The sequence below is a fragment of the Lepeophtheirus salmonis genome, chromosome 12, assembly GCF_016086655.4.
Source record: "Lepeophtheirus salmonis chromosome 12, UVic_Lsal_1.4, whole genome shotgun sequence".
Taxonomy (NCBI): domain Eukaryota; kingdom Metazoa; phylum Arthropoda; class Copepoda; order Siphonostomatoida; family Caligidae; genus Lepeophtheirus; species Lepeophtheirus salmonis.
In genome coordinates, this window is record NC_052142.2 from 2,734,209 (window position 1) to 2,758,479 (window position 24,271).

Sequence of the window (24,271 nt, forward strand, 5' to 3'; positions counted from 1 at the left end):
CGATTTTGTTATATAATCCTCCACTACAAGACGAAATGTAATAAATACTCTACATAACTTGTGCCAAAGTTACATAAATGGCTACAAGGAAAATACGCAAGATTATGCCAAATTATTCTGGACTGGAAAACTTATAGGGGATGTTCTTGGTGAAACATTCAAAGTGGAATGTCTTGCGGTACTTTTCTATGGCAATATAGAGAATATAGAAACTTCTTGGTGTACCCTTCCAATTAGTCAATTGGTGAGTACTACAAATCCTGCTGATGTACCTATCCATGACCTCCAGGTTTGACAGAACATGCTACAATACATGCAGCATCACTATACACTAGCAATATCTGTTCTCAAGAAAATGAACAACCACCGCTGGAATCTGACCAAGACACTAGTGCTATTCATCTAGTTCAGTTCATATGAAACCATGAATAAGTTTTTAAAGGAAAAGCTCAAATTCTATGTACGTGCATTAAAAATAGTTTAAATTTTAACAAATGTTAGTTTGAAAATGTAACATTCAAGAAAACTTTATTAGTTTTATTTCAAACCGCTTTCTATGCAAAAGCACCAATTTCTTTGAAGCTACTATGAAAACAAAGACATAATATCACAAACTTTGCAGCATAAAAAAAATCTCAACAATAAAGATAAACTGCTCTTGCGGGAGGCATATCCAATGTCCAAAATTAAAGTTATTTCATATTTAGTTAGTTTAGACTCAGGAGAATTGGAATAATATCAGTTTGGATATATTTGGTGAAAAAAGGCAAATTTTATCAGGTCAAATGTCTACTCTTTCCCTAGAGTTATTTAAGGTTACCAACCGTCCTCTTTTCCCTGCAAATGTTTTTTTTTAACACTGTACTGGGACTTTTTTATAAATTCATGCAATGCCCGTTTTTATTAGGGACAATCAGTTAAATGTTGACTTATAACAAATTTAAGATATTTTTTTTTTGTGAAATTCAATTTTTTTAAATATATATCCCCCCCCCCCCTCACCTTATCCTACTGTAAAGTGGAAACCAATCAGATCATTTGCTCTCGATTTTGAACATTAAAATAAGATGGGTTAAATTTCAAATAGAGTATTTGCTCCTAAAATGACGTTATTGACAGACTACCATTTAATTTAAGATATTTTCTTTCATTTTGGAGAAAAGGTTGGGAGATAAAATAAAAATCTTCTTTTAATTTTCTTTCAACCCCCCTTTATTTTTCTTTTTTGACTAGCCTATGCCAAGTTAAATGGAAGGAAAGAGGTAAAAGAAAAAGAAGTGAAATACAATTTTTGGTAGCCGTCCAATTCCAATTCTTGATTCGGTGTAATTGAGTTTTGTTGATCCGAGATGGAGGCGGTGGCCAAGCACGATTTTTCAGCCACAGCAGAAGATGAATTGAGTTTTCGAAAAGGACAAATTTTGAAAGTGCTAAATATTGAAGATGATAAGAATTGGTACCGTGCGGAATCAGGTGGAAAAGAAGGTTCTTTTTAGTCAATTTTATCTTTAGATTCTTAGTCAAGTTTGAAGTTGCATTTTTGCCAAGTGTCTACTTGTAAGAAATTTCATATTGCTTCTCATGTCTTTCATAAATGATGTATGTGCATTTCATTCAAGTTTAACAATTCACTAATTTAATTTCTTTTTCACAAAGCATTAAATTGTAATTTTCGTTGAGTGAGGATGGGAATGGGGAGGAGGATGAATGGATATGATTAAGTTATTTCTGCACTCTTTATAATAAAAATTATCTCATCTCTAGATTTAGCTGACTTGCCCCTACATCTTAATGGTAAATCTATAAATTAATCATTTACTGATTTACCTCTTAAGTTTCCTTTTATCATATTACGTTGATAGTGCTTCATTTTATATTTATTCCAAATAGAATAAATGATCTTGGATGTGAAATTCATAATTTCTCATTCTTGTAGATATTTCTCTTGTTTTTGTAGTTAACCCACCCATTCTTTTTGAGAAATCTATTTTGAAAGTATCCTTCAAAATTACTGGACTATAAAGAGTAACTTATGAGATTTAAGTAAAAACAAACTAAGGGATATGTTTAAATCTGATTTAGAATTAATTCAAGACCAAAAACGTGATAAAAAAAGATGCATTAAATTATTTCTATCTAATTTTGCTGTCAGTTCACAACTCATTTATGGGTAATTATCTTATTGATGGAAACTTTTCTTAATTTAAGAGTATAAGATTAAATTAATTTTTAAAGATTTTTAAATAAACAGACTGACCCTATTTATCATAGTTTTTCGGTTATAACTTCATATTGTATTAGTATCTAATTTCTCATATTTAATGCATGAGTTTTTTGTAAAATGAGTAGAAATAAAGAATATTTGCTACATAAATTCTTGTGTATGTAGATAATCAAAAATAACTATACCAAGGGATGAAAATAGGCCCCTTTGATGTATATTGATTGAATGCATAATTTTATTGATATCGAAATTACATATATTTGTTAGATAAGTAATAAATTATTGCATTTTTCTTCGAAAATTTTTTAATTTTTCACACATTCTCACAATATGACGTCACACGTTCCCATGAAGTTATGTTTTTTTATAAGTGTGGTATTATAAGCATTTATTTTACTTCCTATATCAATTAATTAATATAAATTATACATAAAAAATGAATATTATTCATTCAACTAAGTGTGAGTACTCCCTGTCTACAAAAATTTGTATAATACTAGCACCGGGACACTATCTTAAAGATGGCCAATGAAAAATAGCTTATTTATGTTAAAATTCTAAACTAAAACGATTCAATATAAACTACAACTATATGATAGGTAAATTTCTATTGTAAAACATCCTTGTTGCTTCTGTCCATTTGATATAAATATAATCAAACCTGCACTTTCTTTTGACACTATTGAAAATGCAACATATAATTGACCATGTGAAAATACTGATTTTGGTAAATATAAAACAATTTTTCAATTATTTGACTGTGACTTATTTATCGTCATTCCCATTGCTAACTTACCATGGCCCTTCTTCAACCATAAATATAATGGAGATTGAAGATACATACTAAGATTAACTCTCTCATCATCTTCCTAATTCCCGTTTTTACTTCGTATTTATATACGCTCTTCCTTTTTCTGGTTCTAAGTGAGACATACACACTCACACATAATTTTTTTTAATTATGTAGGATATTTTCCATTCCCTCCTTCTTTTTGTTTGCATCATATAAGGTCGATTTTTGGTGGAGCACGGGCAATGTAGAACTACGCCTTATTACCCTATATAACATTCCATATTGTTTTTATCACTCTTAGTAAATTTTGTGGGGTATAATTTCATATTTCTGTTTTGCCTCTTGGCCCAATACTCCACCAAAAATTGAACGATAGACTCAACGACTAACGATAGCAGCAATTGAAAAGGGTCTATAGGTCAATGAGCCGTAGTTCTACTTTGCCCTATGCTTTACCAAAAATTGACCTATATAATATCAGAGCAAATATCATAATTTAAAAAAAATTATTCCATATTTATACGATGTAGGTATACGATATTTTGTCCCATATATTGGTTTTCCAATTTCGATTCGATATATCAGTATGAGCAAAAATGGCAAGAAAAAAAAACAAACAGTGATTTAGTGGAAAAAATAGCAAGATTCTTTTAAACTGATATAATACCTATCGCCAATATAATATATATTAAGATAAAAGAGAAATAAACAAACATAACAGCGGTTTGAACGGAAGAAGTGCTAATCACTTAATTCTCCGTTATCAATTATAATATCAATAGACATGATGGATTATTCATATTGAAGAAGACTCATCTTAGAATAAATATTATATTTAAATAGGTATTACATCAGTTTAAAAGAACTTGCCATTTTTTCCAAATAATCACTTTTTTTCCTAAAATCGATATATCAGCTCTCGTGTATAATATACTTTAACTTTGATGAAATTATGACAATTTCATGTAAACATCAAAACAAATTAATATAGGACGCCATAAAAACAACCGATAACATTCTAAGTAAAAGAAAATAGGATGCAATTTTAATATTAAAATATAACATTACTTGCAAAAAGTAAAATATTTTAACTGTGGTCTTCAATCTATTCAGATTCAAAAGTGCAATAAAGGGAGATACACTTTGACCCTTGCATTTGGAACGAGCTATCATGTTTTGTAATTTTAGGAATAATTTTTGATGTTTTACTTTGGCAAAAAGAAACAAGCCTTGTTATAGAGGAAAATTAATGTTTAATAAGAATATATTGACTTATTCGTAATAAAATTTATACCATAGTAGATTTAAAAATGAATAATATAGAAAAACAACTGCAAAATTGTTGGAAAAAACAACTCTTAATATTGATAATCAGATTCCTTGTCAACATAAGTTGTACTTTGGTGAAGAACTTAGTTTTATAAATTATGGAGTAACCCCCTGACATAGAGAGACGGATAAAAACATTACTAAATCCAACATTTGATGATCAGTCAAAGCTTTTTTGATCATCCGACGAAGAATCGATTTATCATTTTGAGCAAAAAATTAAAATAGTATATAAAATGAATTTAGTGACGTTGCTCAGTGTCACCACTCTCGGGAGAAATCATTCTTTTGAAATCAATGTGCATAGTCTCAATTCACGGTCACTCCTATAAAAGGAAATATACATTCTATATATGGACTTCAAAGACAATTTTATCTATTGTAATACTATAATGTTTGCTTATACTTACATGGTTCAACTCCATCTCACCAATTAAAGGAGAATCTAAAAAAAGAGCTATTTACGAAACACTTGAAATTAAAAACTCTACTAGCTCGAAAATTACTTTTTAAACCTTGTATACGTGGTTTTTAACGTATTAACAAAGTAATGAGAAAATACTTGCTAATGTTGTGATCATCAAAGCCCTTTTCTATTTGAAACAATAGCTTAATTATATTTTAAATTAATAAAATATGGGTTTAAGGTCATACTTAAACTCTTAAGTGCAGAATGAACTTAAACTTCTTCAAAAAATTTATTTTAGCTTGTGTTCTAGGAGGATCCATTAATTCGATCTGCTGTTGTATACTGGTGAAAAAATTATGTTAAATAAGTATGTCTTCAAAGGGCGTTTTTGTGACCTTTAGCCATTTGAAAGAGATTCAGAGATTTAATTTATAAGTTTTGTTGCTGAATTTCAAAAGTTTCATTTAAGTTTATTTTCTCAAGTGCTATAGAACAATATAATTCAGATTTCTCATTTTTAAGAAAACAAATTGTAGTCCAACGAACTATTTAGTATACTCGGAAAAGACAGCACTGTACTGACCTCCATTTCGCATCAAATAAGTATCAGAGCTGAGTAATAAATTTTATTGCAAGTGGCTGAAATATTATAAATTACTGTAATGTGAGTGTCAAAATCAAATTTCCTCCTAGTTGGACAACCGACTATGAGGGAAACTGTTTATGAAGTATGAGAAGAAATCAAAAATAAAGTTTGTTGGAAAATAATTCAATATTACTGAAGGGTATCAAACTTCCATGCAAATACTAAAAAAAGTATTTTTAATATTCATAATAAATATTTTTGGGTGATGTAGCTATGTATTAATTCATTTCCCAAATGCCATCCAAATTGATTATTTGTGATGGTGTTCACTGTACATAGAATAGTAATGAAATATGAGAATGTTTGATTGAAACAATCTGGTAGTTAATTTTAATTCCTTAAGATATACATTACATGATTTTCTGAATCCAATTCCCTCTTTCATTTCAATACTATTATATTATATTTAGATTTTTTTTTTGTAACAACGTGAGGAGAAGGTGAGATTTATGGTACTTATGGTACACCTGAATTTATACCTTTATTAATATTAGCTGCCTGTTTTATGATTTTTGAGAAAGAAAATGAATTACTGCTATTAAGAGGGTAACCTTTTACATTTAAAATAGCAATAGTCTATGGAAAATATAATCATATTTAAATTCATTTTATTTTATTTGTTATTTTTACAAATAAAAAAAAGAAACAATAATTTTCAACTTGTTAGGGAGAAACGTAAAGGGTGCTCACCACATCTATCATCTGTGTACACGTAATATGTGTATTTCTAAGAACTTTCCATATTATATTCTTCAAACTTCATCACCTCTACCTTTCAAAATAAAGAGGTTTTTTTATTTAAAATGTGTCTTATTTGTAAGAGTATAAAAACAATTATATATTAAATTTTTGGAAGTACGAAATTTACTAACTTTCCATTTTCATTCTCCCAAACAAGAAACATTTAAAAATCACATAACCTCTTTATTTTATCCTGGAGAGTTTATGAGATTTGAAGATTATAATATGTAAAGTTGTTGTAGATGTGATAAACCATCTTAACATAAAATAAGTGGGAAGTGTACAATACATTTAAGATCAATTATCCTCCTCTTCAATTACCTGTAATCATGAATCTCATCCAAAACTAAATGTTTTTTTATTACTCTCTTCAACACACTGGTCATGAAGAAAAGGACTTTGCAAAGCTCCTAAATTTACTCAATAGAACTAACCTTATCGTATTATAGACATATTTAAACAATCAAGTAATGCTATCAAGAAGAAACATTGCCTCGGAAAGATCAGAAACGCACCGGTCGGTAGCAGCATCCCCAGATTATATTATGGGTAAGTTGGCAAAATATCACCAGGTGAGATTTCTGATGATCTTGGCCTTACCTTTTATTGCCTAAAGCATTTTCATCTCCTTGCTGATATCCATTGAAAGATACTTATTTCCTCACTAAAATCCACTGGTGGCTACCTTCGTTTTCTTTTACGATGAAAAACTCTTCAAGAGCCATAATATTTGGATCTGCCAAAATGTTCACTAAGTCTCTGCTGTTTTATGAAGCAAAAATCCGGCTGCTAATATGACATTGAGAGTTCTCAACAGTGAAGGCCATGTTATGGATCCTTATTTCTTTTGTGTTGGCCTCAGAATCATGCAAGATGTCCTAGAAATGGTTGTTGTACCCTGGGTGAAGACTATGGCTTGTTGGCAGGCCTAACACATTCTAGGAAGACACTGCAACAGCCCACAAAGCCTGGGAAAAAAATTGAATGTTTGAAAACCATTGTACATCATATTTGGCCAACTTAGGTATGGCCTCTTAACTCCCCAGCATGTATTGAAATCTGTAGGGAATGTTTTCATTACAATATTACCTAGCTAAAGCGATCCAACACCTCGGAAGCAAGGATTCTTGCTCCTGTGGAGGTAGCTAGGGATATTTCTCTTTTGGTGGTTGTGTAGAAAAGGTCCTTGACCAAAAGGAGGAACCATAGTATAAAAGTTTTTAATCTACATCTCTATAGTAAATTTTATAAGTAACTTTTAAAAAAATATATTTTTAAGTCTTATTCTCGAAGGACAATTTATCTGAAGTAGTATGTACATGCCATAAGAAATAACAGGTCAGGGAAGTGTGTTTTTTATTTGTTTTTTAGTCAAAAAGTTTCTATTATTATTTTTTTTGGTCAGACAGCATGACTTTATTCTGAACCATATATAAACTTTTCGACAGGTCCAAAAGCTTAGCACATCGCATATATCATAAAATTTTAAGCTTAAAAATCAATGCCAAAAATAAGAAAATTATCAAACTAAAAATAAAGATAATAACAAACAGAAGAATAAGTATGAATTAAATAACGTAATTAAATAAAAAAAATGATGTTTACGTATATTATCTGATCAATTAAGCAAAGTTCATCGGTATGAAAATGTAGTGGTCCCAGATATATAATATTATTATTTCTGATCTAAGATAAAAAATGAAGTCGTATTGATGAAATATTGCAAGCCTGTACATATAGCATCGAAGATGTATTCAGTGCCCCCAGATGTATACCATATGCACATTTTTATTAAAGAAATGACGATGTAGTGGAATTAATGAAATATTGCATTTATGACAGAATTATGAATGTTATCGTTAGTGTTTTTATATGGGTCGGGGAAAACATAAAAGCAAGCTGGGTTTTTTTATTAAGCAGAGAAAAATACATTTTTTAGCAATATGATTGATATTTTTTTTAAATTTTTAGATTAACATATTATATACAAGTTAAGTAAATTTGATCGTGCGGTATTTGCACTTAAAATCGAATTTTGATATCATCAATATGATATCAATTTCAGTTGGTGAGGCATGTTCTTAACAAGCTAATCCCTTTTTTTATTGTCGTTATTCTTGTAACATGAATACACTCTTCTTTAAAAATAATTTTCACGTCATAACATCTCAGTATCTTTTATGATCAGTGTTACTAAATAACCGATTTATATCAGGTTCAGTTAACCTTAAAAAACGCGGCTTCTAAGGACTTCATTGAATTAATATTAATTATACTACTCAATCAACGGATACGTTTAATATACTGTCGCAATATTGAGAAAAAGTATCCCAGCTTGTTTTTATGGTTATTGCAACACATGTTAAAGAAAATAAATACATTTTTCAATGCATTCTAGCTGGCTGTTTTTTTTTTTTTTTTTTTTTTTTTTTATAGGCTACATATATAGTGGGCCCAGACTATCTAATTTTTATTTTAAAGAGATAAAAAATTTCGTAGTGACTAAATTTGATCAAACAACCGGAAATTTTTTTTATGTTTACAATAAAACTTTCTCAATTCAGGGGAGAGTTGCAGCCTCAACCCCCATGCAGCCGTTCCTGTTAATAAGACTGATAGATTTTTAATTATAATCTCCTTGCATTACCTTTCAAATTTGATCTCAGATATCATAAATCACAACTTCCTGGATAACTAGCGACTAAAAAAATTTTATTCAGTGTTCAAAATAGTATTTGATATTTAGAAAAATTAAATTAAATTATATTCACTGCAAGGGAAAACGAAATTTGATCAAATTGGTAACAAAGAATTAAATCTTTCCCTACTGTCCTTCATAACAATTTGTCTACCTATAAATTTTTGTATCAATAGTTAGTGGGCTGAATTAACCGATAGTTTCTAGGAGACTAAATAAACTTGAGCTTAGTTTTATGAAATAAAACAGCTACCAGATTAATATTTATTAATTGTAATAGCCGAAAATATCAATTCTACTTAGGCATTTGTCAGTGAAAGCAGTTCCGACCTGTTTCAAATTTGTTTCTTTAACTGAATCCTTGTGAATTTGTTGAACTAATAAGTTTTGAAACGGTAATCTGTAGTTGCTTACTAAGATAAGAAATTTTCTTGTTTCACTTGTTGCATTTGTAGCTGTCATGAAAAATTATCATTTTTCAATTTTAAGAATTATGTTTTTAATATGGATCCAATATCCAAAAACAAAGATTAAATTCGCTAATATTAATTTTTTTTATTCATTGCCAAGTTTGTTATTTTTTTAAATTGCAGACTGGCTGGAGATGCTGTTTCTAACTTTCTCCTTTGATTGAGTTTAATAGATTTCTTGGAGATCTATAGAATTTTTATAATCTGGTTGATCGAATCTCTGAATTATGAAATTGACCAGGATATTAAAAGTTTTGTAATATATTTGACTTAAGCGTGTTTTTTGTGAATCATGAAAACTAAAAATATCTTCTACATTTTTAAGTTCATTTAACTAGGATGCTATATTTATTTTTTGTTGAAGTTTCGGATCAGAAATACTAAACTTTGATTGCTATTTAAGAATGCGTCCCCAATAGAGGTCGTAAATTTTACGGCTCCAGGATTCCACTTGGATAGTAAATACTTGGTCTGCCGATTTATTGTTTTTCAGCAGCAGAAATATCATAATGTCGAGTGCCTTGCTCAAATTGTTCGTTTGCTTTAGAAACTTTTGCTAAGGTAATATCAAATTTTTACATTACGGACATCCCGAATAAAATTTTAGCTTAAGGTATATTTTACATTATCCATAAACCATTTGCAAAGCTCCATCAATTAATTATAATTTTCTTTGTCTTAATGCTACAAACAAAAATATCTTACCAACTTTTGTTAAAAGACCTTTGTTCTGGATCCTTGCCGAGTGTACTTACTGGAAAAATAAAGATTTAGCGCTGATTAGGTTGTAGATTAACTATTGCATACATTTATAAAGAATCTCATTATAACGTTCCTAAAGTTTCGATGGTTCTTGTTTTTTGTTGTTCTTCGTACTTAGGCCTGAATTTAAAATTGAGAGTCAATTCAAGTTTATTTATAATTCAAGTTTTATAAATAATTTATTTAAAGGAATGGAATATAAGAAAAGAAAATGGATCATAAAAGGATACTTCAATTATAATATTTATATAATATTTAGTTTTCTTCTCTGAATATACTGTTACTAACAAAGTTATTGCCCTCCTCCCTCTCGTGTGTTAACGGCACTTCACATTAGACCTCTTCAAATTTGACTTTTTTGATCAAACATATATAAACTGATATTATTTCCATTATCCAGGTCTAAACAAACTAACTATAAAAATAACTTTGAATCCGGACATTATATATTTCTTTTGTAAAATCCATTTAACTTGATTGCTATCTCTTCTTTTTCTTTTTAATGTTGCAAAGTTTCAGATATGACATCTTTGTTTTTATTGTAGATCCTCTGTAGAGTCGAGGACTCATTTTTGACGACAAGTGTGTCTAGCTAAAGCTCATTATAAAGAAAATGGAAGTAAATAATTTATATTTTTTTTAAATGAATGTGGATATAGATAAGGTTAGTAACAAACGTGGTTTTGCTCAGGAACTTGTATTAAAAAGGAAAAGGGAAGTACCGGGGGGTCCATTGAAATCTGTGTACTTACTAGTTCAATAATTAATGAAGGCTGAGCTATTGAAATTAATTAATATTTTCATATATTAAAGCATAAATAATTAGTAACCAAATAAATAAAGCCTGAGCTCTCCAGCTTATGTACAAGTCGAGAAAATGATATTTGAATGGGATCGACGAATTTCAATTAGCGTACTCCAAGCTATTGACCATCTTCAGGACCACCTTCTAAACTATCAGCAAGTCCAAAGCGTTGGAGCGGAAGAAGGGTTCTGTTTAAAAGACCAAACTACACCTAGTAAAGTTTAAGAAAACGGCCCAGTCCAATCCCCTCTAGTCCATGAGGACTTATGCAAGAGATCTCAGGGAAACAAGACTGTTCAAAGTGGGGTGAAAGAGCTGTGTGAGAATGGAGAGGCTACTTTTGACACCAAGAATGAAAGAAACCCATCTCCTCCGTTCTATGACTATTTTGAATGAGTCTTTTGAACTATTTTTGACACTTAAGGCTCCCCATCAGCCTTCATGCCAACCCCTCGACTTCAACTTTTTGGGTGAATATTGAGGGGAAGGCCTGCAGTGTCCGTCATCCAAACATCAAGGCCCTCAAATCCACTGTCGGCCAATACGGGGACGTTATGTCAGAGGACTACATCTCTACCGGCTGGCATTGATGATTAAGAGAGCTCCAACACACATATATTTATAGTATTAATTTTGTTGAAATTCTCTTAAATAATATTATTTATTTGTAAAATTATATATTGTTTAAAATTCAAAATGTTCAGATTTTAATGGACCACTCGATATATGTATATTTACTTGTAAATCCAAAGCATTTTATAGAGTGCACGTTTTACTATTGTGGAAAACTTGAATGATATTTTATATTTTCTCAAGCTGTTTTCAATATTAGTTCATTCTTGAGGAGAGTATCGAGGCTTTTTAAATATAGGTATACACATAAAGATAACCAATTTTCTCCATTTTCATAAATTCACTGGCAACGTTCAGTATAGATTACCTTTAAACAAATAATAAATAACGAGGCGCCTTCAAACTTGAGGCATATGCTTAGAAGATTGTTATCGTTCTGATAAAGTGGCTTTTGAAAATATCACCACCATCTCTTATTCAGATTGGTACTTCTGGGACCACCTTCGTATCTTCTATTTTTATAGTGCAAATTTATATTATTAAAGCAAAATGTGTCTGTTCGTCGACGCCTAATAACTCCGAGCAATGCCTGGTAATACCGCTAGTATTTTTATATTTTAAGAATAACTAGTTATATATACATTTGTTACATCATAATACTAAGCCTTTAAAATAAGAAACATCAAATATCAATAATTTGGATGTATCTATTCTGTTCAAACAACAGTAAAGGTAATGCATTAGTTTAATGGCGGGTTTCAATCATTTGCCGCAGGTCCTACTTTGTATCAATCTCAAATAACGAGGTCTCGCTGTATATCCTACACTATTATTAAAGCTAAATCATAATTATGTTTTAAAAAGTATTTCTACTAGTGACCTGTATTGAATATTCGGTCTGTTTTTGTTTTTTCAATGAAGCAATAGAGATAATAATTTAGTCCGTTTCCCTTCTTATGTACTTAAGTAATACATTGTTAGTCCTGGCATTTTTTACATTTAAGTTGTGCACGCATATTTTTATGTATTTTTAGTTAAAGTTGAATAAAATATCACTAGGGCGTGCGAGAATTTTTTCTAGTTTGCAATCTGATGGGTTTTATTTCATTTTCCAAAAGTATTAAAAATATTATTTCATACTTGAAGGAGAACATTTAACTTCAAGTAAATTACTCTTATGTGTCCTCATGAATGACCAAAGTAACACAGAAGATGTGGGAGAGTTATAAATGCAAGTCCTTGTTGGACTCAGAATATAATTAATGACTGACATCAGAGTACCTTTTGCATATGCCCTTGCTAGATACGGAGTTGGGTTTGCGTTTATTTCCTTTGTTATCATTATTAATCGAATAACGTAAAATTTTCATAACGGTAATTTTGTACAACTCTATGCATAGTAGTCAACACGAAGACATTATTTTTTATATAAACATAATTGAATTAGTTGGTTGAAAATGATAATATCAAACAAATTCTCAGATAATAATCAAAAGAGATAAGATAGTAATTCAGATGGAGTGATAACAATAATATAATATTTACTTATACTTCATTGGTGCAACTCCATCTGACCAATTAAAGAAACATTGGGATTAAGAAGAAAAACATTAAATTATATGGATTGACAGAAATTCTTAGCCTTTTTTCAAATAATTAATAGTGTTACAGATTTTTTATGCTTTTTTGCCGTATTCAAGACTCGTATTGCAGACTCTGCGTTCAGTTTAAATATAACGGAAGTCTTTTTAATATTGTCTTTGATATTCAATGTCCAATCATTCAATGTTCTTAACTAGGTGGACAATTTCAGAAGGGCCCTAAACATCGACGAATATATTCCATAATGATTCAAAATATAAATCTCCTCAATTTTTGAGAGAAAGTTGTGAAATTTTCTGTCATATTAAAAGTCGTTCCTATGGGGGGAAAAAATAGATAGAAAAAGAAAAATCTTCCTTATTTTAGTTCAGTTTTTGTGTTCTCTTGTTAACTACAATCAAATTCAATTTTTTAATTCTTGCATCAAAAGTTAGCCTTAAATTTTATTTGCTCATTTTCATTAATTAACAGCACCCCCTACTTATATATCTCCTTGTTTTATTATCTCAACCTCGTATCTATGTTTATTTCTCTGTGGGTAAAAAATTTTTCTTGCTTTTGTTTTGGATAAATTAGTTAGGAGAAAAATATAGGATCCTTGCAAATTTTTTATTTCAGTTAAAAAAATACCTTCTCTTATTAAATGACTGAACGGCGACTAATTTAGTAATACAAATGTTTCAAAAAAAGTTTATATAGTTAATTTGTCACTTCATCGTCAAATTTGATAATTTAAAAGCACTTTGTATGTAATTCATGGCTAAGCCACTGAGATAAGGCCTAGTATTGCAAAGCTGCTGGCCTGGAGGGCCTAGTTTGTGTAGCTGGTTAGTCAATAAAATAATAATTTTTTCCTTTACCACCCGTCTAAGTTTTAGGATGACCGTTGACATCTGTCATAATCATCCATAAAAAGAAGCGGAAATTTAAAATTGGCCGCAATGCCCTACCCTCCTTCAGGTGAAAATTACTTTTTCAACCCTGACAACATGTTTTTTTTACCCGTTTTTCAAATTTAAATTCACATTTGCTGGGATTATTTTTGCCTTTTTGTACTTATAGCTATATCTATATAATATTTAAAAATATAACCTTTAATATTAAGGCTCATCAGTACTTATAATTTAAAATATATAGGAGTCGCGTTATAAGTAATATAGATAAACATTTTAGTTTAAAATAAATCTAGGTCCCGACACATTTGGAATCCTTAATGAGTCACCCGAGTACCTCTAGATATAAAAATTGCTTTTAATTCTTCAGCATTCAAGGGTTAATTGGAACATAACTTCTTCGCAATAAGGGCATTGACATTAGACAATTCAAAATTGAATGCCTTTATTTTCTCAGAAGAATTGCATTTAATACTCTAAACAATGTCATCACTTTTGTTGACTTTAATACGATTTTTTCATAACCATTACATTCAATGATATAACTCTTGAAAATGTGAATATGAAACTATCAAGTAAGGTTCATGCCTTTCCTGAAAGTTTAATGTTCAGACGGTTGTATTAAAAGTTCTACCACAGTCTTTGCATGGAACGTCGTAAAGAAAGGTAGGCCTATATTTGAAGTTGTACTATAAACCCCTTGTCATCGTTGATGTGGAGCAACGAGTCTTGAATTATCTTGTGTCAGAGCTTAGGTAAGTTTAAAAGCCTCATGTAATAGTCGTATAGGGTATTTCCATTATATTTCAAAAAATGCAATATACTCATTGTTGAATTATTTGAAGAAATATTTATAAATGGCATGTATGCAGTTAAACTTACACTTTTATCAAAACGGCCAACCATTTAGCAAGACATTGCCTTTTGTAAAATTTTGAACATTTGGTAGCGCTCACATATTGAAGAGCTTCAATAGCTGATTTTAGAGGTCATTTCATCATAGAAGTATAATTTTGGTTTCACATTATGAGCTTGAATTTGATGGCAATTTAAAATGTAAAACTATGGGAGCTCAATGATTTTCAATGTTTTTATGTTAAATTAACATTAAATTTGCATGTTTGAATTAAAGTTGAAAGGAAGTAACTAACATAAAAAAAAATCAAATCCAAAATCAAGTGCAATCTTTCATGTTCAAATTTGGCCCAAAAGATACCTTTTGCAAAATAGAAATATTGAAAATCATTGTTTCCTCATAGTTTTAATTTACCTATCAAATTCAAGCTCTTCACCCCAAAAAAAATATATTTTGATATCCCTATAGCCTATTAATCATGCTGGTTAAATGTTGCACATAAAAATCTTTTTAAATGCGAGGGAGATAGAAGAATGTGGTATCATTTCTAGGAAAGCTAAATTTACGTCGCACAAAAACTAAGGAGGGTTGTTTAATAAGGTCATTAACTTTTATGATATTATAGCCTAAAGTTAGGTTCCCCAGGAAACGGTCCTTTAGTATTTTGGAAGATTTTTTTTTGTTCTTGTGAAAGATGTCTATTGTTGTATTAAAATTATATACAGGTGTTCCTGACGAAAGGATACTACAAGCAGCACCCCATGATAAAAATATTTATCAATAGCTTCATTAGGTAGAGTAGTTCCCATCATATAAAACGGATAGAGAGTTGTATCTATCACAATTACTCTCCATTCAATATCAGGGTTATGAGCTATATCAATAAATACTCTTTAATACATTTTAGGAATGAAGGTAGACTAACAATGTATTCCTTCACCAAAGCATTTTCTTAGTCTTATGAAATTTGAGATATTTATGATGGAAGAGATTTTTCAGCCGCGCATTTTCTTTTTTCACATTCTTCAGCTAAGAGGGCAACGAATAAGCTTTATATAACACCAAGAAAACATTGTGGATATTTTAAAAATCAATCCGTTTGAGAATATGAAAATTTATCCCATTATTTTATTTATCAAGCAACATCAATTTAGCATGAGTTTCTCCGTCTGTCCCTATTAAATGCCAAAGACTACGATTTTGTCAGAAATGGGACAGCCTTTGATTTTAGTTGATGTATTCAGTCCCACCAAACCAATCGGGAGGATACCAGTCTTAAAATGAGCTGTTTTTAGGAAAGATCTGTTTAAGTATATTCCAAACACTTTCAAAATAACTTCAATTATCCTTATCGATTTTCTATCTGTGTTTGTTTCAACAAATAGTTATATGTCATCAGCATACGCATCCACTAAATGATTAATGTTGGTGAAAGAAATTCAAAGTGTGCATATTTTCTTAGTTGACACTTAAAGAATTCTTTGATTGCCAAAATAAAAAGTAAAGGTGACGCAGATTTTTCATTTTGACACAGAATAAATCGTAGTGAAACGAGCTACTTGGAGTATTTTAACTATCAGAAACAATACTAAACTTAAAATCAAATTATTATTTGACCTCATTCTAAAATTTTATTGCATGTGGCTGATCCAATAGATATTTCTCAATCTGGAGTGTTAACATCAATTGTACACAGATTTGGACAACTGATCATAAGGGAGAATGTTTATGTGAATAAGGAAAGTAATCAAAAATAGATTTGGAAAGAAATGATTATATATTGCGGAAGGCAATCCAACTTCAATTTAAATACCATTTTTACTATTCGTCGTGTATATTTTGGATATGTATGGTATGTGTAACTTTATTTCCCAGATAAATTATTGGCGAAGGTGTACATTGAACATAAATAAGCTTTTAGGAGCCCCTTTCCACAACATAATATAGATGTGGACAAACTAGGACCCACAGGCTGCAGGTGTCCCTAGCCTATTTATGAAGCTTCTAGCAAGTAATTTTAAAACTGAATAAAATCACACCAATATTGATAATAATTTGTATGAATCTAGGAAAATTGGTATTTGTTCTACTATTATATTTAAACTATGTAGATTTTAGAATTTACAATCATTCATTAAGATTAAATTCTTGTAAAATGTTTTGACAAATTGCAAAATCTACAGACGTCTTAAGACAAAAAAAAAAACAACTCTTGAAGATTGAGAAAGGGACGAAAAATTTGCCAGTTTCATCGCCTCTTTCTAGTAAAGCTCTTATTTATAATAAACTTTACAATTAACAGATATTAAAAATAAATTCTGGGCAAGTAAAACTTCTGAACGATAAAATCAGGGAAGATTTTCCATTGCACTATGTGCATCATACATCCAGGGAACTTTTTGGAAATCTAACATTTTATAGATCCAGTGATATATGATATGTGATCTTGTATTTGCTGTTGACAAATTGCAAATAATAAATGAATTAAACACATACCTACGATATGCGTCTTATGTACTTCTACACTTTTTATACCCATAATAACGTTTAAATTTCGCAAAAAAATTCATAAAAAGGGAGAAAAAACAAAAAAAACCGGTTTCCTTTTAGGTGTTTATTGAAGAAATAAAATCAGTTTTAGGTATTTAGGAGTTCCAAAATACAGAAATAGGAAAACGACAAAAAATCGTTGCTGCCATCAAAGCCTGTGACAATCCCTCCTTGATTGCATGTAACAATATCCGTATGACCACTGTATACAACACCAAGAAGCTCTACAACGACATTGAATCCATTGTCAATCGTCACGGGTTGGGAAGACCAAAATCGGTCCGCACAGATAGCCTCATAAGGAGTGTGAAGGCAAAGATAGACGTGAACCTTTCTGAAATCATCTGCCAAATAGCAAGAGACCTCATGGTTCACGAAACGGCTGTCCGGTGCACCGTTAAGAAGGATTTGGGTCTCAAGTCTAGGGCAATCGCAAAATTTGAGGGGTTGACGGCTTTACACAGGCTTGAACAATCTTAGATCCTCCTTAATAAATTTAAGAACCCCAATAGGAAAGTCCTCATTTTTTCGGATGAATAAGTTTTCACAGCCGACACAGTTAGCAACTCCTGCAGCCTTCAGTACATCGCCAAGACCCCCAAAAAAACTTCCCTCTTGAGGTACAATTCACCGGGTGTTCGAAACACCCAGCAAATGCCATGATGCTCGGTGTCATTGGGTCGGACGGTGCTGCGTTTCCACCTTCAATGCAACCTACGGTATTGGAAGTTGGGTAGGGGCACAGGACAGAGCACCGTGGCATACATCTAAGGTCACCCAAAAGTATTTCAAAACAAATTAAGGGCGAATGGTTTTTTTTTCACAGGAGATGTGGCAGCCCAACTCCTCCTACCTGACCCCACTTAACTACCACGTGTGGCGTGCCGTAGAGAGAAAGACCAACACTCAGCAGCGTGGAGGTCATGAAGGCTAAGTTAGAGGAGGAATGGCCCAATATTCCGGTACACACCTTCAGAAAAGTTGTCGGTTAGTGTCGAAACGGCCTGGAGCTCTGTATTGTGAGAGGGCGGAATTTTTGAACATAATAGAAATTAAAATATCTCTATTTAATATTTTTTTATCATTAATATTAAGTCTAGATTTCTTTTTCTTACTAATAAAGTAAAAAGTGTACAAGGACTTATGACGCATACATTATGAGGTAAGGAGCTCATGAAATTTACCAAGATGTGAAAGCTTTCTAATTGAGGCTTACATCTTTTGCTAAGTAGTTGCAGGAGCAAAGCATTATTCATTTCCCACTTTTAATAACACAGACTGCCGTCACACAAGAAGTGTCAGTGAATACAGTTAATGGTTATTAGTATTATATGAGGAATATATAAGATGGTTTGTTGATATTAATGCAATGGAAAGTAAGTTTGATTAATTGAACTCAACTTTAGCCTGTAATGTTGAAACAAGAAATAAAGAACTGCTGTTAGAACTAATTGATGAACAGTGGTACTAAACAAGAGCATTTTGAGCATGCTAATAATATTTCTTTTTTTAAATCAACACGGTAACAATGACAATTTGAAAAATGCTTTGGAAGAGAGCAGCTTAAATGTCATGACGTTCCATTAGATCAGCTACAAGCAGCTGTGAAGAAGGGAGAGATGGAAATAAACCAGGAAATAGCCAAGAATTTCTCCAATTTATATCTTTTATTCCACTCAAACAGCAATAAGGAGCCATTATGTAACTCAGTGACCAATCCTCAAGGTTACTCTCAATCTTTTACGAGCACATGCAAATGTTAAATCTGGTTTCGTATATATCAATGATAAGTTGTATGTAGTAGAAAAGGAAGTTCACTTCCCATGAGTTATATAATTATGACAACAGCTTAGGAAAAGAACATTCACTCTCCAGTTTACCAACCCCAAAAATCGGGCGAGTAAAAAATTAATCCTATTTTTATCATTACTGATTACACTTTCAAGAATATAAGTGAAAGCAAATCAATGATTGAATTTTATGCATTTTTTATCTCAGATAAACTTCAAAAACTTAGCAAGAACAATGTTTTTGATCTTTGCATCAACGTAGATTTGCGAGTAGACTTTTTCAATAATCATAATTAACAAATGAAAGAACATGTCACTCAACAGACTCAAATGTTCACTTTGTTTTAAGAATCAGCATAACCAACTTCACCCCTAATTTTGACAAGTTAATTAATGATTGAGCTCATCAAATCTCATTAATAGAAATACTCGTTCTTCTGATACTTGTTTTTCGGATAAATATTTGAAATTAATCTTCTGTATAGTATTGTTTTTATAAAATGTGACTACCTTTAGAGCGGACTTCACTTCTATTTTTTTTTAAAAACCGTAATTGTCATTAACGCAAAAAAAAAAAGAAGGACGTTAACTCTTATTTAGCAGGGCAAAGTCTCCTTCGTTATCGAAAAGACAAGTCACTCCACCAACTAAGAATGGCCATGCACTGCCACCCAATGAATCGAGAAAGAGTTCTCACTCTGTCGATCCTTCAAGTGTCCCAGCCTAAATAGCTCAAAATTAACAATATCAAAAAATATAAAGCTTTGGGCATGATTCAGATTAGTCATGTCATACTAGTTTCTTATTTGTATGATGTCACCATCAGGGACAGTTAAAATTATATTTAATGATGCTCCAATTGCTTTGCCTATGGAATTGTTTAATACATTACTGAACTCTATTTTTTTTTTTTTTTTTTTTTTTTTTTCAGATTGCTTAGAATACGCTCTTGTATCTGAAAATTAGGGTTTAAAGTTGAATTTGATATAAACAACCTCTCCCTAGAGTAAATAATAATTTAAAATAGATTGTTACTTCTGGTCACATTTTAAAAAAATATGACTTCAAATGCTTTTTAATTTTATTTTATTTTTCGTTGGCAATCCGAACAGTGTTTTTAATTTATTGATTCCTTAGCCATTGAAAAGAGAAAATCTAACTATAAGATTATCACAAGTACATTAATGAAAGAGTAATACGGATGATTTGTGCTTATTTGCTTAATTTTACAGCTGCTCGCAGCTAATTTAATTAACATCATGATAACTAAGCTGCTCTTCAAAAAGTCAGGATTACCTAGCCATTTTTTTGGGGTTTTTTACATACTGGTTGTTCACTTGATTTAAAATTCTACTTATTGCTGTATTCATATATTTACATGTATTAAATTTTCTCTATGTTGAGAAATTGTTCCCATTTAGCAGATAATTCACTCGATTTAAAAATGTCCTTAAAACCTTAACAACTTTTTAGACAAGCTATGAATAACCAATATTATGATGAAAGTTTCATAAAACATTATTAGTAATTATTCTTATACAGCGTGGTGAAATTCTTCAATAATTTTTTTTAAGATGACTATATCACAGGGATGCACGAAACATTTTATTGAGGAGAACCTCATTTTTGGATAGGAAGAAGCAAGAACTATAAGGCCCCCTGGGCTTTAAATATTGGGGGTTTGAACTCTAGGGTTTCTACGTCAATGTATTATCAATCAAATACGTCAATATTCATTATTCGTTCATAGAAAACGAGATAAAAACTTAACATCACATATAAAATCAGAATCAATAAGTAGTCTGTAGGATAAAAAGTAAAAGATGACACGTGTTTATTAAGTATTGGGTGGTAATTGGTTTATGGAATTACAATATGGATAAGTTTCTAAAATTTCAAACAATGGAGAAATTAAACGTTTTCAAACATTCTCCAATTGTTTTAATAGGTTGCCCATCTGACGCTTAATAACATGATGGACAAGTCGGAGCCAATGCCGTTTGAAACTACTATTTTCAATATTAAACTGTTCTAAAAATTCTTTTTCAGAAAGAATTTTTATCTCTTGGATATATTTTACTTTAATGTACATTGTTTTTATTTTATTTTACATATATACGTCCCAACTTTTTCAATTTTAATATATGAATGTAAATATTTGTACTAATACAGAATATAAAAAGGGAGGAAGAGAGCAAATAGCGATGGGGAACAGGGTCCACAAGGTATCCCTATTTAGTGAACCAAAAAATAATTAAAAAGACCAAGATTAGTCCCCGTCCCAAAAGGACAAAAATATTCTAAAACAGAACCCCCCTCTTCCTCCTAGCAGGCAAGGTGTGGCCCTTATACAACAGAAAAGAGGGCCGTCTTTCTGCAAGTTTCAAATCTCTGCCTTCGTTATTAAATATTTTTAATATTTCTTAAATATGTAAATATTTAAAAAATACATCTCTTCTCTTTACATATAAACAGTATTCTCGAGGGATTTTTTTGTAGAGAAAATGTTTTGTCTCCAGTATTGGACACATTTGGACACATCCTTTATTTTTTCATCGTCTCGAACCTGACCAATAAACTTTTAATCCAATTTGCACAAATTAAGCGATTCAACTTTTGACTCAAGTAGGTCAAATATGAACAATGAGTAATTGGAACAAAAATTGCTTTACTAGGTATTTTACTAGACCAAGTGGTGAGAGGAAATTAAGAATTTAAAGACACGTTGTCTGGGCGTATCATTGATAACTGGTAAAATCAGTAAAATTATCTACTCAGCTTCCAGGCAGTTATCATTTATCCATAGATCAATAAATATCATTTGCTATGTCAAATACTAAATATGATAGCGACAATTTTAAAAACCTACAAATACTTCAATTCATAATTAGTCTAAATTAAAAGCAAAGTTAGTGTTAAACTTATTTTAATTTAGGATCAAACTTTAAATATACTATTGATTCCTAGCTACAGATACTCCAAAGATTATGCTATTCAATATATAAATATGTAGGAACTACTCAAGAAATACTCAAATTGTATTTATTTTATAATTGAATCTTAGAACGTGTCAAACTTAAGTTATTATCCTTAAGACTAATTTCTATACATGTGATCGCTGATGCAATTAGCGTAGAAACCACGGGACTCAAGTTTTTAATATTTAAAGTACACCCCCATCCCTTAAAAATAATCTTGCGTCCATGATATGAAAAGTCTTCCTACACACCTGAAATATTTTTTTTCCCAATATGTTAAAATATACATTTCAAATATTTTTTCTAATCATTTCATCATAAGAATGGTTATTTACAACTTAAAATTTAAGACAAATTAAAGTAATTTTATAAATTCAGGTTCATCCAATTGAAAATAATAATTTATTCATATATTTCAGTTAGTCAAATGTTCATCTCACTTTTGTTGGTTCTACTTTCATAGTTACTTGATATTTTAGATATTATATTATTTTAGAAAATGATATTGGCTCGACTTTTATTGAGTAGCAAATTTCTTTAATTATTCTTGATGATATCAAATGTAATTTATATGTCCTTTGATTACAGGACTCATACCTAGTAATTATATTGACATGAAACCTCATGATTGGTATTATTCTCGTATGACCAGGGCTACTGCCGAAAAGTTACTTTCTAATAAACATGAAGGTGCTTTCGTTATTCGTGTATCGGAGTCTTCACCAGGTGACTTCTCATTATCGGTCAAATGTGGGGATGGAGTACAACATTTTAAAGTCCTTCGGGATGGTCAAGGTGGCCAATATAATTTATAAATCAAATAATACTACTTAATAAATATATTTTCAGGGAAATTTTTTTTGTGGGTTGTTAAATTTAACTCATTAAATGAGTTGGTTGAATATCATCATTCGGCTTCCGTCTCTAGATCTCAAGATATTAAACTTAAGGAAATCATTTGTGAAGAATTTTTGGTTCAAGCGCTATATGACTTTATTCCTCAGGTAATTGAATATTTATTATTTGTGGCATTTCAACTTGACCTGTGGGACCAATTCTATTAATTTTGGTTAAGCATTTCTCCTAAAATTAATATTTTTTATGATTGGTCAATTTATTTTTACCTGTATTTGCACTTCGGTTAAGATCCGTTGTTTTAATATTTGCTTTGAATATAATATAAGTTAGCTATGAAAATCAACTGGTAAAACTCATTAATGTATTCACATGTGTGCAAAAATTTTGCTTAATGTTAAAATGGTAATTTCCTTCAATTTATTGATAATATTTAAAAAAATATATAAAACTGAATGATTTGTGAAGAATTCTTGGTTAATTTTATATTTAATTACCAGATATTTACATTTGTTTTACCTTTGAAAAATACACATATTTGGTTGCTTTATTAAATATTGCTTTCACTTTAAGATATATTCATTTTTTTATTCCCACATTTCAGTTTTAAATTGTACTACCACATTTGTATAAATTTTCAGGAAGTTGGTGAATTAGAATTTAGAAGAGGTGATGTTATTAATGTAACGGATAAAGCTGATAGACATTGGTGGGCTGGAGAATTGGGGAATAAAAGGGGATATTTCCCTGCTAAATACGTTTCTCCGTACCATTCTTAATTGTTCATTCAACAAATAACCATATAAACTTTTTTTTGATATTAACACTTAGCAGACTGCATTTTCCATTTTTCCTCTTCAACCTATATACATTCTTATTATTATGAAATAATGAATACAATATTTGAATTTAATGCATCTTAATTTTATTTTGAAATTACTGTACAGAGATTTGAAGTTTTCATTAAATATAAATATTTGGGAATCATGTTCATTCACATATTTGAAATATAATAATTATAATTAAATTTTACAATATTTTTATATATATTATTTATTGTATATACTTTAACTATTAAGAAAATATGCCAATTTTATGTAAACTTTAAGAATAGGTTAATATAGGATACGATAATAAACAATCGGTAGAGCAGGATATCTGTTTTTTTATCATTCCCGAAGTGTTTCAACACTAATATACATAGTCAACTGGAGGGAAATACTCTATTTTCTCAAAGTACGTGCTGCGCCACACTGGGGTGCCACGGAAAAAATACATATTTTGACATTTGATTTTT

At 30.5% G+C, this 24,271-nt stretch overlaps 1 protein-coding gene across 3 annotated transcripts; it reads left to right on the plus strand.

The window, feature by feature from the left end:
• The first annotated feature begins 1,236 nt into the window (after positions 1 to 1,236).
• On the plus strand, positions 1,237 to 24,001 carry drk (growth factor receptor-bound protein 2 drk). Of its 3 annotated transcripts, none has more exons than XM_040722656.2 (4): positions 1,237 to 1,473; positions 22,708 to 22,914; positions 22,969 to 23,123; positions 23,616 to 24,001. In XM_040722656.2, exons 1-4 carry the CDS (start codon positions 1,350 to 1,352, stop codon positions 23,751 to 23,753), a joined length of 624 nt encoding a protein of 207 aa, XP_040578590.1. In that variant the 5' UTR covers positions 1,237 to 1,349; the 3' UTR covers positions 23,754 to 24,001. The 3 variants fall into 3 exon arrangements, with proteins under 3 accessions (XP_040578590.1, XP_040578589.1, XP_040578592.1); XM_040722655.2 differs by having other exon boundaries at positions 1,238 to 1,485; XM_040722658.2 differs by lacking the exon at positions 1,237 to 1,473 and adding an exon at positions 22,604 to 22,643.
• The last annotated feature ends 270 nt before the right edge of the window (positions 24,002 to 24,271 follow it).

What these genes read in the sequence shown, in the direction of transcription:
- drk (XM_040722655.2), top strand. Translation starts at nt 1,350, where the DNA reads ATGGAGGCGGTGGCCAAGCACGATTTTTCAGCCACAGCAGAAGATGAA. An exon ending in GGAATCAGGTGGAAAAGAAG is followed by an intron (nt 1,486 to 22,707) that starts GTTCTTTTTAGT and finishes CTTTGATTACAG; the next exon opens with GACTCATACCTAGTAATTAT. An exon ending in AGTCCTTCGGGATGGTCAAG is followed by an intron (nt 22,915 to 22,968) that starts GTGGCCAATATA and finishes ATATATTTTCAG; the next exon opens with GGAAATTTTTTTTGTGGGTT.